Genomic DNA, 16880 nt, shown 5'->3' with positions numbered 1-16880 from the left:
AATTTTACTTTATATTCAAAATGCAACAAAAATTAGTACAACCATGACTACTATTTTTATCTTGTGAATGTGAGAAACAAGGGAACTAGACTTCCTCAGTATTTTTCCTATCCCACTCCCAGTTCTTAAAAATGATTTTTTCTTTGATTCTTCTACTATGTGACTACTTGTTTTATGTTGAAAATTTTAGAAAGCAGCCAAGAAGACTATATTTAGGAATTTGGTGCTGTCGCCACCAAGGAAATAAAAGGAAATCAAACTCAAAACTGCCCAAAGGGCCAGTTAGAAGGTAGCAGAATTGGCTGAGCATCTGAAGATCCAAACAGAGGCACAGCTGTGTCACACTACCTGCTTCAGAGAGTTGTGAATTTTGGTTTCTTTACCTGTAAAACAGAGTATTTAAATTTGATATTAATGATTGCTTCTGGCTCTAAAGTCTAATAACTTCAGAGACTTTGAGGAGACTTGATGCCTTTTCACTGTGTTCCTTTTGCACTAGTGCAGTGATCATCAGACACCAGGTATCTCAATTTGGACTAACTGAATCAGAATCTCCAAGGACAGAATCTAGATAGATATATACTCTATACTTTCAATAGATAAATATAAATATTTATATTTTGAAAAGCTCCATAGCACCAGATCCCAACTGTTGGGTTCGTTGGAAAATATTTAATCCTGAGAAATCTGTAATTTCACCATAGGTTTCAGAACTATTTAGGACTAGAACTTAAAAATTTTTAATGAGACTGTATGGAAACACATTTACAAATTTTAATCTGCAGGGATTTATACACACAGCATTAACTTCTGGAAATAATATCTTGATTGTGTTATGAACCCTAACTACCTATTAGAATTTCTCAGTCCCACTTGAAGCCAGTGCTTTTCAGTCAACTCTGTGGTTCAGGTGTCTCAATTTCTCTTTCCCTTCGTATTATTACTGGACAGCGATGATTCCAAGGCCAACATGCTATTCTTCCACTTCTTAAACCAATTGAAGTATAAGTGTGGATGCAGCCAGGACCTTGCATGTTTGTTACTACAGCACAACTTGCAAAAATTCTGTTGGGACATTCTGGCCTTTCCTCGGGGCCATACCTAATTGGCTGAGACAATCTTTGATCTCTTTAATTCTGATCCAGGCTCAGAGGGCTCATTCGGAGCAAGGAGAGGCAGACCTCGAAGCACCTGTGGAAAGCCAGCAGCATGAGATTGAATCCTGGACCCTAGAATTAAGGGCTATGATGGAGAAGCTGGTGAAATCCATCAGCCAACTGAAAGACCAGCAGGATGTCTTCTGCTTCCGATGTAAGACCCAGACCCCAGTGAGAATACCCTCTTTGGGCGCCCATCAGACCAGACAGCAGCAGCTTTTGCAGGAAATTCTCAGTGAACTGGACTAAAGGAGAAAGGAGGTGCTAGATGCCTCCAAAGCACTGCTAGGCCAATTAATCACCCTAATGAAGGTCCAGCAGCAAAACACCTGCATTGGAGCCCTCCGGACGATGGGTTGGATCAGCTGGAGAAGTGTTCACAGCTGGAGCAAAGTTGTTGTTTCACCTGAATCAGCTGCTGAAGGAACTCAGTTGCCTGGTTAGCTATCAGGATGACCTTCTGACTAAAGGGGTGGACCTGTGGAAGGCCCCATACACGGAGTTGCTTTTAGATCTGTTCCTGGCCTTTGTGGTAGAAACCCAGCCCTATGTTTCCTAAACTCCCCATTGACCCCTCATCCTCAAGACGGGGAGGAAGTTCACTGTCCAGATGAGGCAGCTGATGAGATTCCAGGAAGACAGTGGGTCACTGACTGCAAAAGTCTCCACTGACTGTAAGCTTCATCAATTACAGTCATCCCTCAGTATTCACGGGGATCAGTCCCTTAGGATTACAAAATCCTCGGATGCTCAAGTCCCTTATATAAACTGGTGTAGCATTTGCACATAACCTACACACATCCTCCTGTGTACTTTAAGTCATCTCTGGATTGCTTATGATACCTGATATAATGTATATGCTAAGTAAATAGTTGCTGGCACAAGAGAAATTCAAGTTTGCTTTTTGGAACTTTCTGAAATGTTTTCTCCTCTGAATATTCTTGAATCTGAGGATGTGGAACCCATGGATGTTGAGGGCCAACTGTACAGAGTTTCCAGAAGTTCAGCATTCTGACTTCAAACCAGAAAACTTTGTCCCCCAAGAAGGAGTAGAGTCAGGCTTTAATTTGGGACTCTGGCTGCCTGACTGGTGGAGCCGTGTTCAGGTGGTTCTGGAAAGGGCAATGATAGGGGACTGCTGGGTGCAACAGGAACCACACATTTATCAGCTTCATGGTCGGATATACCTACCAGGATCTGAAGCAGGAGCTGAAGACAGATACCCTCTGTGTCGTGATTATTTCTAACATGAAGCTACTCTTGATTGCCTGGTCCTTGGTTCTCGGGTTCAGTCTGGTCAGCTCACATCCCTAGAATCGGCAGTTCTTTTCCAACACCGCCAGGAATGCCAGCTGCTGAAGACCATCTCTAGTACCTTTCTGTTGCACTTAAGTGAATCACTGGGAGGGGGTATTACCTGTTCTTGGTTGAACGATGATGAAGTGCAGCCTTGCACCAGGAGATACTGCAGTCATTCATGCTAACTGAAGTCATCCACCACTACCAACCTCTTACTGAGGTGGACTTACCCGAGAACCTGCTGTACTTCCTCTACTCCTGAAGCCCCAGGGATGAGGCTTTTGGGTGCTACTACCAGGAGAGAGTTAACCTTCAGGAACAGAGGAAATAACCTGAAACATAGGCTCATTGTGGTCTCTAACAGACAAGTGGATGAGCTAGAACAACCACTAGAGCCAGAACTTGAGTCATTAGAGCTGGAGCCCACACTGGCACAGGGGGCCAGAGCTAAGCCTGGAGTTAGAGCCACTGCTTGAGCAGGGCTGGATCTGGGACCAGCACTGGAGCCCACACTAGGCATGGTATCACAAAGAGTGCCAGAACCAAACCCAGGACCAGTACTAAAGCTGGAGCCTGTTCTAGAGCCATTCCTAGGGAACCCCAGGAAACAGGTCTCTATCTTCATTAGTAAATGTGATATTTATTAAAGTTTGCTTTCCTTTCTTAACCATCTTGGCATGATAATGGGTGGATGGATGTTGAATGTAACACAACAAATGTGTTAGTATGACAGAGCTTAATGAAGAAGGAATTTGGACACCTGATGCCAGGAGAGTTGCGAGAACTCTGACCTGTTAGTGGTAGCTTTGAGATATGTGTTTTCTGTTCAGCCATCAGAGTGCAAGAAGTTCACATTTATTGCAATTAGACTTCAAAAATACACTTTTTCTTTCTTTTGGGTTTGTACATGCATTTGCAGGGAGTCCCCCATCTTTATTTGCCATTTTTGCACTTATAGTTGCACTTACTATGGCAGGTTTAATTTTAATTGACCTTTTACCTAAAAAATAAAACTTTCTAGTTATATCCTTATTCCTAAAGCTCTCATTTATTATTCCTTGAATTTGTTAATTATTCTTAAAATAAATTGAAGAATATACTAAAACTGAATGGAACTTAAGCTTACTAATATCTTGCCCTGATCCTGATTTTTCAGCAGCTGTCTTTGGATTGATGACAGTGATCTAGAAATTTTGATCTAGAGATCTTTGATAAAACCTTCCCAGGTAAAGCGTTAAGTGTTAATGAATCAGTGCTTATGAAACTGCAGTTGGCATGGTGGAAAAGATGATATAAGTTATCCTAATTAGTTGTAATCCAGAAACAGTCTCAAGATTTAATTCTGAATGTCATAATATTTTCATATATTGCCCTTGACATTAGCAAGATTGACCTCATCTATATTGAAAATTATTTAGTGCTTTTTAATGGTGGCGACTGAGGAGGTGAACCAAGATCAAGACACTGAAGTTCTTCCTATGTAATAGCTTGATTTCATCCTTCTGTTTCTGTGACTACTCCTTCCTCTCAACTTGAAGCCTGTATTCCCTTATTATAAGAATAGTGCAAATTCGGGGAAGGTGGCAGAGTAGGTAGCACCAGGAATCACTCTCTCCACCTGGACAACAGTTGAACTTGTATAATCTGTCTGATATAACTATTTTGGAACTCTGAGGTCTTTTGAAGGCTTGCAACTTCCAGGGAGAGACTTGGCAGTTAACTTCGGTCAATTTCAGCTCTTAGCACAATAGCAGCTACCCCTCCCCCACCCCCAGCCACACGACAGCGCTATGTACATGTTCCTGGAGCAGCTTGCATATAGCTTGTGGGAGACAGGGTGGAGAAAGAGGACCGTGTTCTCAAATATTGAGGATCTCTGCTATGACTGCTGATTATTGCTTCCGATCACAGGTGCAGATGAAGAGGCAGGCAGTCATTGTTGCACCTTCCCCAAGTTGGAAGTGCCTTCCTCTCTGAAGTGATTTCAGGGGATTTAAAGGACTGACACCCTCCTGCCATACTCCTTTAATTTTTGCTTTTTCCCCTTTTGGGAGCCAGACACTAAGACCTAGGACATTCAAAAACAACCATATATAATGGGGAAAGTTAGAAAGTGACTGCATGTCCAGGGAAGGCTCAGACCTGAGAAGACCTTAAGTTTACACCTAAGACCGATTCTCAGCACAGAGACAGCCCATAACAACCAAAAAAGGAAAAAACAAACAAAACAACAACCAGTAACAAAAAGAGCAAACACTGGGGAAGGGGAAGAATCTGATTTCCAGAGGTACCACATTACTAGATAGATTTCAAATGGCCAGTGTTAAACAAAAAATCAGACGGCATACAAAGAAACAGAAAAGAATGGTCCATTCGAAAGAAAATAAAGCAACAGAAACCATCCCTGGAGAAAAGACCTAATGGCAGATATACAGCAACTATATATATATATATATATATATATATATATATATATATATATATTATATAAAGCAACTCTCTTAAAGATTCTTAAAGAATTAAAGGAAAATGTGGAGAAAGTCAAGAAAGTGATGTGTGAACAAAAAAGGAAACATCAATAAAAGGTAGAGGGACTTCCCAGGTGGTCCAGTGGTTAAGAATCCGCCTTCCAGTGCAGGGGACATGGGTTTGATCCCTGGTCGGGGAGCTAAGATCCCACGTGCCGTGGGGCAACTAAGCCCACGTGCTCTAGAGCCTGCATGCCACAACTAGAGAGCCTGCGTGCCACAACTAAGACCCGATGCAGTCAAATAAATAAATATTTTTTAAAATAAATAAAAGGTAGAAATTTTTAAAAGAAACTAAAAAATTCTGGAGCTGAAAAGTATAATAATTGAAATGAAAAATATTCTAGAGGAGTCAAATGCAGATTTGAGCAGTCAGGAGAAAGAATCAGCAAACTTGAAGATAGGGTGATGGAAATTATCTACTCTGAGGAACACACACACACACACAAAGATTGAGGAAAGGTCAACAGAGACTAAGGGACCTGTAGGACTCCAAGTGGACCAGCAGATGCATTACTGGAGTTCCAGGGAGACGAGAGAAAGATGCAGAGAGAATATTTGAAGAGATAATGACCGAAAACCTCCCCAATTTGCTAAATGTAAACATCCAAGAAGCTTAACAAATTCTAATTAAGGTGAATTCAGAGATCCACAGTGAGACACTGAGACATGATAATCAGGACAAAGGAGAGAATCTTGCAAGCAGCAGAAGAAAATCATCACATAGAAGTGTATCTTCAGTAAGATTATCAGGAGATTTCTCATTAGAAACTTTGGAGGCCAGAAGGCAGTGGGCTGATAGATTCAGAGTGCTAAAAGGAAAAAAATACATATATACACCAGCCAAGAATCTTCTGTCCAGCAAAACTGTCCTCAAAGGGTGAGGGAGAAATTAAGACATTCCCAAATAAACAAAAGCTGAGGGAGTTCAGGACCTCTAGATCTGTCCTGCAAGAAATGCTCAAGGAGTCTTGCAAGATGAAATGAAAGGACACTGGATGGCAACCCAAAGCGGTATGGAGAAATAAAGATCTCAAAGTAAATAAGTGAGCTATTATGAAAGCTAGTGTTATTATAACAATGGTTTGTCACTATACTTTTTTCTTCCTATATGACTTGAGGTTAGTACATTTAAGGTCCAGTACTTCAGTGTAAAAGCTAGTATTACTGAAACTTCGGTTTGTGACTTCAAATCTTGTTTTCTACATAATTTAAGAAACTGCATTTAAAAGAATTATTGGGGGCACACAATGTATGAAGGTGTAATTTTGTGACATCAGTAACCAAAAGGGATAGGGATGAAGCTGTGAAAGAGCAGAAATTTTGTATATTATGAAAGTTAAGTTCGTATAAATTTAAGTAGACTGTTGTGACTTTAGAATATTAAGTGTATTTCCCATGATAACAACAAAGAAAGGAGCTCTAGAATATACACAAAAGGAAATGAGAAAGGAATTTAAACATTTCACTACAGAAAAATCAAACATAAAAGAAATGGGGAGTGTGGAGGAAGCTATAAGGCATATAGAAAACAAATAGCATGATGACATAATAACTCCGTATCACTAGTTATGTTAAATGTAAATGGGTTCAGTTCTCCAATCAAAAGACAGAGATTGGCAGAATGGATAAAAATACACTATCCAACTATATGCTGTCTACAAGAGACTCACATTAGACCCCAAAACACAAACAGCTTGAAAGTGAAAGGATGGGAAAAGATATTCCGTGCAAATAGGAACCAAAAAAGATCAGGGGTGGCTATACTAATATCAGACATAATAGACTTTAAATAAAACAGGATTATATGAGACAAAGAAGGACATTATACATTAATAAAAGTTTCATTACAGCAAGAAGATAGGACAGTGATAAACATTTACACACCCAATGACCATCAAAATATATGAAGCAAAAACTGACAATATTGAAGGGAGAAATAGTTCTGCAGTCATAGCTGGAGACTTCAGTATCCCACTCACAATAATGGATAGAACAACCAGACAAAGCATAAGGAGAGGATTTAAACAACACAAACTAACTAGATCTAACAGACATATACAGAACACTGTACCCAACAATAGAGTACACATTCTTCTCAAGTGCACGTGGGACGTTTTCCAGGATAGACCATATGTTAGGCCATAAATTAAATTCAGTAGATTTAAAAAGATAAACATACCAAGTATCTTTTCTGACCACAATAGGATGAAATTAGAAATCATTAACAAAAGGAAATCTAGAAAATTGTGGAAATTAAACAACACTTTTAAACAACTAATGGGTCAAAAAAGAAATGACCAGGAAATTAGAAAATACTTAAATGAATGAAAATGAAAGCACAACATACCAAAACTTCTGGGAAGCAACAAAAGTGGTGCTAAGGGGGAAATTTATAGCTATAAGTGCTATTATTACATTAAAAAAAATAAGAAAGATCCCAAGTCAACAATCTAACCTCACAGTTTAAGGAACTATAAAAAGAACAAATAGGCCCAAAGCAAGCAGAAGGAAGGAAATAATAAAGATTCAAGCAGAGATAAATGAAATAGAGAATAGAAAAACAGTAAAGAAAATCAATGGAACCAAAAGTTGGTTCTTCAGAAATATCAACAAAACTGACAAACCTTTAGCTAGGTGAACTAAGAAAAAAAGAGACAGCTCAAATTACTAATATAAGAAATTAAAGTGGGAACATTACTACAGATTCTACAAAAAATAAAAAGGATTATAAGAGAGTACTGTGAACAGTTGTACGCCAACAAATTGGATCACCTAGATGAAAGAGACAGATTCCCAGAAACATAAAACCTACCAAGACTATGTTACAAAGAAAGAAAATATATGAATAAATGTATAACCAGTTAGGAGATTGAATTAGTAATCAAATATCTCCCAACAAAGAAAGGTCCTGGACCTAATGGCTCCACTGGTGAATTCTACCAAATATTTAAAGGAGAACTAATACCAATCCTTCTCAAGTTTTTCAAAAATTGAAGAGAAGGGAATGATTCCTAACTCATTCTTTGAGGCCAACATTCCCTGATAACGGAAGCCAGACAAAGACACTGTAAAAAAAGCAAACTTTAAACACCTAATGAACATTGATGCCTATATCTTTAACAGAACACGAGCATACAGAATTCAGCACATTAAAAGGATTATGCACCAAGATCAAGTGTGGTTTATTCCTAGAACGAAAGGATGGTCTAACGTGTGAAACTTGAGCAGTGCAATATGCCACATCAACAGAATGTAGGATAAAAACCACAGGATCCTCTCAATAGATGCAGAAAAAGCATTTGACAAAATTAAACACTCTCATGACAAAAACAATTAACCTAGGAACAGAAGGAAGCTACTTCAGCATAGTAAGAGCCATATATGAAAAACCACAGTGGTTTTTCAATGGTGGAAGGACTGAAAGCTTTTCCTCTGAGGTGAGGAGCAAGGCAGGGATGCCTGCTGTCACTACTTCTGTTCAACACAGTATTGTATTTTCTAGCCATAGCAATTAGCCAAGAAAAAGAAGAGGCATTTAAATTTGAAAAGAATAAGTAAAATTATCTCTTTTTGCAGATGGTATGGTTTTATATATAGAAAATCCTAAAGATCATACACACACACACACACACACCTGTTAGAACTAATAAGTGAATTCAACAGTGTAGCAAGATACAGAGTCAACACGCAAAAATCATTTGCATTTCTGTACATGAACAATGGACAATCTGAAAAGAAATTACAAAAGCAATTTCATTCACAGTAGGATCAAAAGAATAAAATACTTAGGAATTAACCAAGGAAGTGAAAGACCTGTACAAAAAAAACTATGAAACATTGCTGAAAGAAATTTAAAAAGCCACGTAAATAAATGAAAACAGCATCTCATGTTCATGGATTGGAATACTTAATATTAAAAAGTCAGTTCTACCCAAAGCAATCTACAGATTCAATCCCAATCATGTCAAAAATCCCAGTTACATTTTTTTTTTTTTTTTTTTTTTTGCGGTACGCGGGCCTCACACTGCTGTGGCCTCTCCCGTTGCGGAGCACAGGCTCCGGACGCGCAGGCTCAGCGGCCATGGCTCACAGGCCCAGCCGCTCCTGGGCATGTGGGATCTTTCCGGACCGGGGCACGAACCGTGTCCCCCGCATCGGCAGGCGGACTCTCAACCACTGCGCCACCAGGGAAGCCCCCAGTTACATTTTTTGCAGGTAAAAAATCCATCCTAAAATTCATATAGAATCTCAAAGGACTCCAAATAGCCAATATAATCTTGAACAAGAAGAATAAAACTGGAGGACCCACAATCCCTGATTTCAAAACTTATACAAAGCTGCAGTAATCAAAATAGTGTGGGATCAACATAAAGATAGATGTATAGACCAGTGAAATAGACAGCCCATAAATATTAACTGTCACAAATATGGCCAAATGACTTTTGACAAGGGTACCAAGCCCAGACTACTGGGGAAAGGACAATCTTTTCAACAGATGGTGCTGGGAAAACTGGGTATCTACATGCAGAAGAATGAAGTTGGATCCTTACCTAACACCGTATTCAAAAATTAATTCAAAATGGATCAAGCACCTAAGTTTAAGACCTAAAACACCCCCCCCAAAAAAACCTTAAGAGAAAGTATAGGACAAAAGCTTCATGACATTGAATTTGGCAGTGATTTCTTGGATATGACACCAAAGGCACAGGTAACAAAAGAAAAAATAGACAAATTGGACTTCATGAAAACTTTAAAATATTTGTAAGTCGAAAGACACTATCCACAAGCTACAGAATGGGAAAAAATATTTGCAAATTATATATCTGATAAGGATTATTAACCAGAATATGTCGAGAGCTCCTAAAACTCAACAACAAAAAAATCAAATAACCCAGTTCAGAAATGGGCAAAGGACTTGAATAGACATTTCTCCAAAGAAGATATGTTAATGGCCAATAAGCATATGAAAAGATGCACAACATCACTAATCATTAGGGATATGCAGCTCAAAACTACAATGAGACATCTCCTCATACCCATTCTCCTCACACCCGTTAGCATAGCCACTATCAAAAAAGCAGAAAACAAATGTTTGAAAGAATGTGGGGATATTGGAGTCCTTGTGCACTGTTGGTGAGAATGTAAAATGGTACAGCTGTAGTGGAAGATAGTATGGCAGTTCCTCAAAAAATTAAAAGTAAAATTACCATATGATCCACCAATTCCACTTCTTTATACACATGTAAAAGAATTGAAAGCAGTGTATCGAAGCGCTATTTGTACACTTATGTCATAGCCCCATTACTCACAGTAGTTTAAATGTAGAAGCAATCTCAGTGTCCATGGACAGATGAATGGACAAGCAAAATGTGGTACATATATACAATGTAATATTCAGTTTTAAAAAGGAAGGAAATTCTGCAATATGTTACAACATGGATGAACTTCGAGAACATTATTGTTTATGGAATAAGCTAGTCACAAAAAAGACAAATACTCTGATTCCACTTATATACAAGGCATTTAGAATAGTCAAAGGCATCTAAACAGAAAGTATATGGTAGATGCTGGAAGGAGGGGAAAATGGGGAGTTGTTGTTTAGTGGGTATAGAATTTCATTTTCATAAGATTAAAAGAGTTATGTGGGTGGATGCTGGTGATAGTTGTACAACAAGGTGTGTGTATTTAATACCACTGAAGTGTACACTTAAAAATGGTTAAGATGGTAAATTTTATACTAAGTGTATTTTACCACAGTAAATTTTTAAAAAATATTGCAAGTTTATCTCAGATTATCTGAATTATATTCCAGCCTGTTCTTCATGCTATCACCAAATTAATCTTTCTAAAACACTACTTTATTTATTACATAACATTTCTGTGCTCAAAAAAATCTCCATTGGCCTCTGGTGTCTTATCTTTCTATCCTTATCTCCCATTGTTAAAATCATCCTATATGTTAGCTAAACTACTTACCTTTCTCTCAGCCTTTTCTATGACCTTTTGATTCTTGAAACACTTGCTCTTCCTACCTTTAATGCCGTTTTTTCCCCTTTCCCTTCCTCCTCCCAATGTGCAAATCTTTTTAAGGACCTAGTTAAATTTGAACTTCCCTAGGAGACTTTTCCTAATTGCCCCACTTGGGGTGGCTCCTCTTTCTTCTAAAGATCTATGGCATTTAGTGTTTAAACAGTTCATTTAATAGTTGACACTGGCTGATATTTGTTGGTGTGTACCTGTCTTGTTTCCCCAACTGCCTCTAAATTAAGTGGGCTCAGTGCTGTATCTTAAAATTATTTGTATTACCCACTTGACAATAATATGAATTGATTTATTGATATACGGTGTATAATAAGAAGTAAAGATGCTCTTCAAGTAAATTTCAGACTTATCAATCAGATTCAAGAGCATCTGGCAGTGTTTCTGCAGAAGATACACTTGGTATTCAGGTTGCGTTCTTGTTAAATTTTTCTAGAACAATTAAATGTGGTACCAGTTAGTTGTCTATTTGTAAGGTGACTTTGTATATGTTTCCAGGCAATAAAATAATTTTGAGAAATTTGGAATCTTAAAGTTTTTTGCTATAATATTGTATCAGAAATAAGTATTAGTATATGGGTACTAATACTTATCTTTTGTTCATGTGCTGGGTTAAAGTTAGTTGTAGAAATGACTTGCTAGGTCAGTGTTACAATGTTTATAAAGATTTTTGTTTTTAAGTCAGATGAGTTAAAATGGACTTGAAGTTAGCAAATCTGTGTTACTTTACTGTGATACTGCATTTTCTCTTGTGGAAGTCAAGTGTTACTGTTTTAGTTTGAGGCAGTAGTTTGCACAAAAGTTTCCTTCTGTTACTCTCCTGTGTGTGTGTGTGTACACTTACATATGCCTTCTCTAGGGTTATGATTAGGATACTGAAGTATTAAAAAAAGGTATTGCCTTTAAGAAATGTAATGAAAGCAACATATATTTATAGGCTGTGATAATATTGGAATACATTTCTGATAAAAAAAAAAAGAAATGTAGATAACATTTCAGTAACTTTTACGCCCTCCATTAAGCTCCTAGAAAAATAGGTGAGTATTATTTCAAGAATTTTAATAGGGAATGTGTTTATCATGGGCACAAAACTAAATAATGGATTAGTGTCCATTTTAGGCAATACTTTTTTTTCATAAGCTATTGTTTCACCCGTTGTTTTTTGAGAATCTAATTAAACTGTAAATTGCTCAAGGATAGAGATTTTATCTTATACTTCTTTGTGTCCCCAGCATCTAACCTAATGTCTTACATCAGAGTGCTTCAGTAAATGTTAAGATGATAAAATGTCTATTTTTCTGGCTTTGGTTGTGGGGAATAAATGTACTCTGATTTGATTTGATTTTTTCCTTTTTACAGCCCCATTGACAAACCTTCCGATTCTCTCAGCATAGGGAATGGTGATAATTCCCAGCAGGTAAGATTTTGATACTGTATTCCTTCATTTATCTGCCGTCTGCTGAAACAAGACATTCTATGCAAATGAATTTTCTAGATAGTGAAAAATACTTTAAATACTGAAACAATTTAAGAACACTTTTAGTGGACATCTTTGTTAAATGTATTATAATTAGCCCTCTTTTTCTCCACAGAATAGAGCATAATTTAGCCCTTTCTTGATGACTCAGAATTATCATTATGACCATATGTTATTGTACTGTGTGCTAATACATTAGTGTCCTTGGAGTCCCTGATATTCTTGGTCTTTTTGACCCTACATGAAATGGTCCCAGACTAACATGCCTTCTGCATTCTTGATTTTGAGTTGTTTCTCTGCCCCATGCTCCCCTTGTCCCTTGCTGTCAACTTTAATTTTCTTTTCTTTTTTAAAAAATTTTATTGAAGTATAGTTGATTTACAATGTTGTGTTAATTTCTGCTGTACAGTACAGTGACTGTGGTTTATCACAGGATACTGAATATAGTTCCCTGTGCTATACAGTAGGACCTTGTTGTTTATCCATCCTATAGATAATAGTTGGCATCTGCTAATCCCAAACCTACTTTAATTTTCTATTTCTCTCAGTGAACTTGCCCCCAAGTTTTCCCCCTTCCCTCAAATGACTTTTGGCTTTGAAATGATAAACCAAATAGTTAAGTTCAAAGTTGCATCCACTATGATACAGAATGAGGTCCTGATCTTTAGAGCATGCTTTGTATCATCTTGTCTAGTTGTTAGCTTTTCACTACTTAAGTTTCTGTACACCTCTTACTTTGGTTTAAAAAAAAAAAAGTGTAGTTCTAATCTCTTCTGTAAAGAACAGCCAGTTCCCCACAGTGTGAGAAACTTAGATATCTAAAATACATTGTTTTTCTCTTGTTGTTCACAGTTTCCATGAAAGAATTAGAAAATCTGTATATCCCCTTGTATATTTTAAGTTAACATTAAATTTTTTTCATAATAAGTTAAAAATAGCTGCAAAGGATGTAATTTCCAGCTTATTATAAATTTTGGTATTTTTAGATAAACATGCTACATTGGGTTTTAATAAGTATCTGAGAGATTTAAGTATCAGAATGTTTTGTTACTCCCTCATCCATTTACACAGGCTATTCTTTAACAATCAGAAATTTTACATCATTACTTGAACTCATTTTTAAATTTTCACTGGCATTACAGAATTTTTTCCTTTTTTTTTTTTTGCGGTACGCGGGCCTCTCACTGTTGTGGCCTCTCCCGTTGCGGGGCACAGGCTCCGGATGCGCAGGCTCAGCGGCCATGGCTCAGGGGCCTAGCTGCTCCATGGCATGTGGATCTTCCCGGACCGGGGCACGAACCCGTGTCCCCTGCATCGGCAGGCAGACTCTCAACCACTGCGCCACCAGGGAAGCCCCAGAATTTTTCCTTAATGCAATATAGTTTATGCTTGTCATCACTAATCTTAATATTTCTAATAAAGTTTTGTTTGGCTCCCAGAAAGTTTTCACACTTGGGCAAAATACTATAGTTAGATCCCAGAGAGTGAGAAATAGTATTGTCTTTGTAAAGTAAGAGAAATTAAGTTGTAAAAGGAGAGGATACTGGCTGTGTCTTTTCAGGAGGGTCAGTTTTATAAAAGAGTACATATGTAAGTTGATGGATTTTTTTGAAAATTTATGCTCTCATAAAAAAGTCTTTAAGTACCCCAGTTTTTGAAAGTCACTATTCTAATACCTTTCATTGCAAGCCTTTTAAACTATGGTTTATTACATTGTATAAACTTATATTGATTATTCTTTTCTTTTTCCATTTTATTTAGATATCTAACAGTGAGACACCTTCACCACCACCTGGTTTATCAAAATCCAATCCAGTCATCCCCATCAGTTCATCCAATCACAGTGCACGGTCTCCTTTTGAAGGGGCAGTAACTGAGTCACAGTCATTATTCTCAGACAATTTTCGTCATCCCAACCCTATCCCAAGTGGGCTTCCTCCTTTCCCCAGTTCCCCACAGGCATCCAGTGACTGGCCTACAGCACCAGAACCACAGAGCCTCTTCACATCAGGTATATAACAATACTATGTGTGTTAGTAATTATACTCAGACTAAAATGAGACCTTTGCTGGATGTGTTTTTATCCCTTTTTTGTCCACTCCCTTTTTCATAAAAATGTAAACTTTTAAATGGCAAGGAATTGGATGGTTAGGTAAGTAGTTCTGTGACCTAGAACTTACCATGTTAACAGACAAATTTCTCCAGAAATCAAGGGTTAGATCATTTTTCCAATAATCAAATGCTTATTCCTCTAGGAAGTATTAAGGGCTTACAATTTTTAATTAGATTTGTGTTTGTATAGTTATATTTTTAAAAATGTTTCCCCAGCTGACAAAGAAGTATGTTAGTTAATTTTTAAAGTTACATTTTGAGACATTTCCAATTTCATTCATTGTAAGTTCTCATTAATGTGAAGGATAACACAAAATCAAGACAATTTAAAAATATAAAGATTAAATGGATACTTTTTTCATTAAGTTATAGTAGTAGTATGTAAAGCATATATTCAAAATTATATGTCTTTGATAAATACATTTCAAAAATAAACTTTACTAATTGGATTCTGTTATATTTATTACTTTATTTCATTTAAATGACTTACTTTGGGTTTTGATGATGAATAGTTGAGAGTATAATTTGGGTTTCAAGTAGTACTTTGTTTTCTTTGATGAGCAAAATCAGTCTGTATTGTTCAGTTTTTGAAGTCAGTAACTTATGGATGAAATCATTGCTAGAAGTATCTGAGGCCTTTTGTAATTTTACAATCGTAATGTTCTAAGAAATTATGTAGATTTTGCACATATTTGCCTTTGTGTTATAGTATGATGTTGCACTAGTGTGGAAGTGAGCTATATATTTTAAATTCATCACTCATTTTTTTTTTCCCACCAGAAACAATCCCAGTATCGTCTTCTACAGACTGGCAAGCAGCATTTGGCTTTGGTTCTTCTAAACAACCAGAGGATGACTTGGGTTTTGATCCCTTTGATGTCACTCGAAAAGCCTTAGCAGACCTGATTGAAAAGGAACTGTCAGTCCAAGACCAACCTTCCCTTTCGCCCACATCTCTTCAGAACTCCTCTTCACACACTACAACCGCCAAAGGTCCGGGCTCTGGATTCCTGCATCCTGCTGCACCTACAAATGCCAACTCGAGTCTCAATAGTACCTTTTCAGTCTTGCCACAGAGGTTCCCTCAATTTCAGCAGCACCGAGCGGTTTATAATTCATTCAGTTTTCCAGGCCAGGCAGCCCGCTATCCTTGGATGGCCTTTCCACGCAATAGCATCATGCACTTGAACCACACAGCAAATCCCACCTCAAATAGTAATTTCTTGGACTTGAATCTCCCGCCACAGCACAACACAGGTCTGGGAGGGATCCCTATAGCAGGTAGGTTCATTTATAGCCTTTGAGAATTTGTGAATAACTCATGCCGTCAGGTTGTTGGGTGGGCAGGGAGGGAACTTCTGAATAACAGAAAGTATTTATCATCAGTCTTGGAAATTTCAATGGGAAAAATTCTTTATCATAATCTAAAAAAATTTTAATTGGATGGATGCCTTGTAATAGTGAGCTTTATAAGGATGGTGGAGTATTATACCTACTTATTGCTTGGAAGCACTTTACTTAATAGAATAGTTACCAGACTTTCTTATGGCATATAAATGCAAAAAGACAAAGAAAAAAAATGGGCTCTGAAATTATGGTGCCATAAAGTCCAACACCATGGTAAAAATTCTGATTATACATTCTAAAAGTAAACTGGTTCAAAAAAAATTTTTAGAGATGGTAATTAGTGAGAGCATGAGGGATAAAGCCACTCTCTTAACTCCTTTTGACAACTTACTTATTTTGACTGATAAACACATACAAACACACACATACACACACACACACATCAAAACTGTGCTATATGTTAATAAAGGACTTCATATTTGAGAACTCTCATTATTAGTGTTTCACAGACATATGTGTATAAGTATACCTTCTGTGAAAAAGAAATTGTTCAAGGAGAGATACTTTTCCTTTTGGTCTGTCATGTTTTTATTTCTGGGGTAAATACTAGGTTCCTGTAAGTGATGCCAGAATACTTCTGGTTTTGTGCTGCTACCCTTGAAGATTTCAGAACTTTTGGCTTTTAAGGTCCCATATGATATTTATTAGATCAAGTGACCTCTATATCTAAAGGAATCTTTCTTATTAATAGTTTTTCAAAATTTAATTTGGGCTTTAGATATGACTGGTAAAAGAGTTTGTTCTCTCCTGATTCTCTCAAGTAGAATAGAATAGTCTTTCACTCTGTTATATAACTTATAAAATTTATTTTTATCCCTTTTCATGGCCTTTGTGATATGACATGGCATAGCATTATTG

At 37.2% G+C, this 16880-nt stretch overlaps 1 protein-coding gene across 6 annotated transcripts in view; it reads left to right on the top strand.

The window, feature by feature from the left end:
• CNOT4 (CCR4-NOT transcription complex subunit 4) overlaps nucleotides 1-16880 on the top strand; it is a 141726-nt gene that overhangs the window by 94055 nt on the left and 30791 nt on the right. For all 6 annotated transcript variants that reach the window (XM_081243816.1, XM_081243815.1, XM_081243818.1 and 3 more), the window contains exons 8-10: nucleotides 12386-12443; nucleotides 14265-14514; nucleotides 15396-15896. In XM_081243816.1, coding sequence (XP_081099942.1) covers nucleotides 12386-12443; nucleotides 14265-14514; nucleotides 15396-15896 — 809 coding nt within the window. The remainder of the gene's footprint in view (nucleotides 1-12385; nucleotides 12444-14264; nucleotides 14515-15395; nucleotides 15897-16880) is intronic.

The sequence above is a fragment of the Mesoplodon bidens genome, assembly GCF_964165515.1.
Source record: "Mesoplodon bidens genome assembly, chromosome: 9".
Taxonomy (NCBI): Eukaryota; Metazoa; Chordata; class Mammalia; order Artiodactyla; family Ziphiidae; genus Mesoplodon; species Mesoplodon bidens.
The sequence above is the reverse complement of the archived record's forward strand: the minus strand, read 5'-3'. Positions and strand labels throughout refer to the sequence as shown.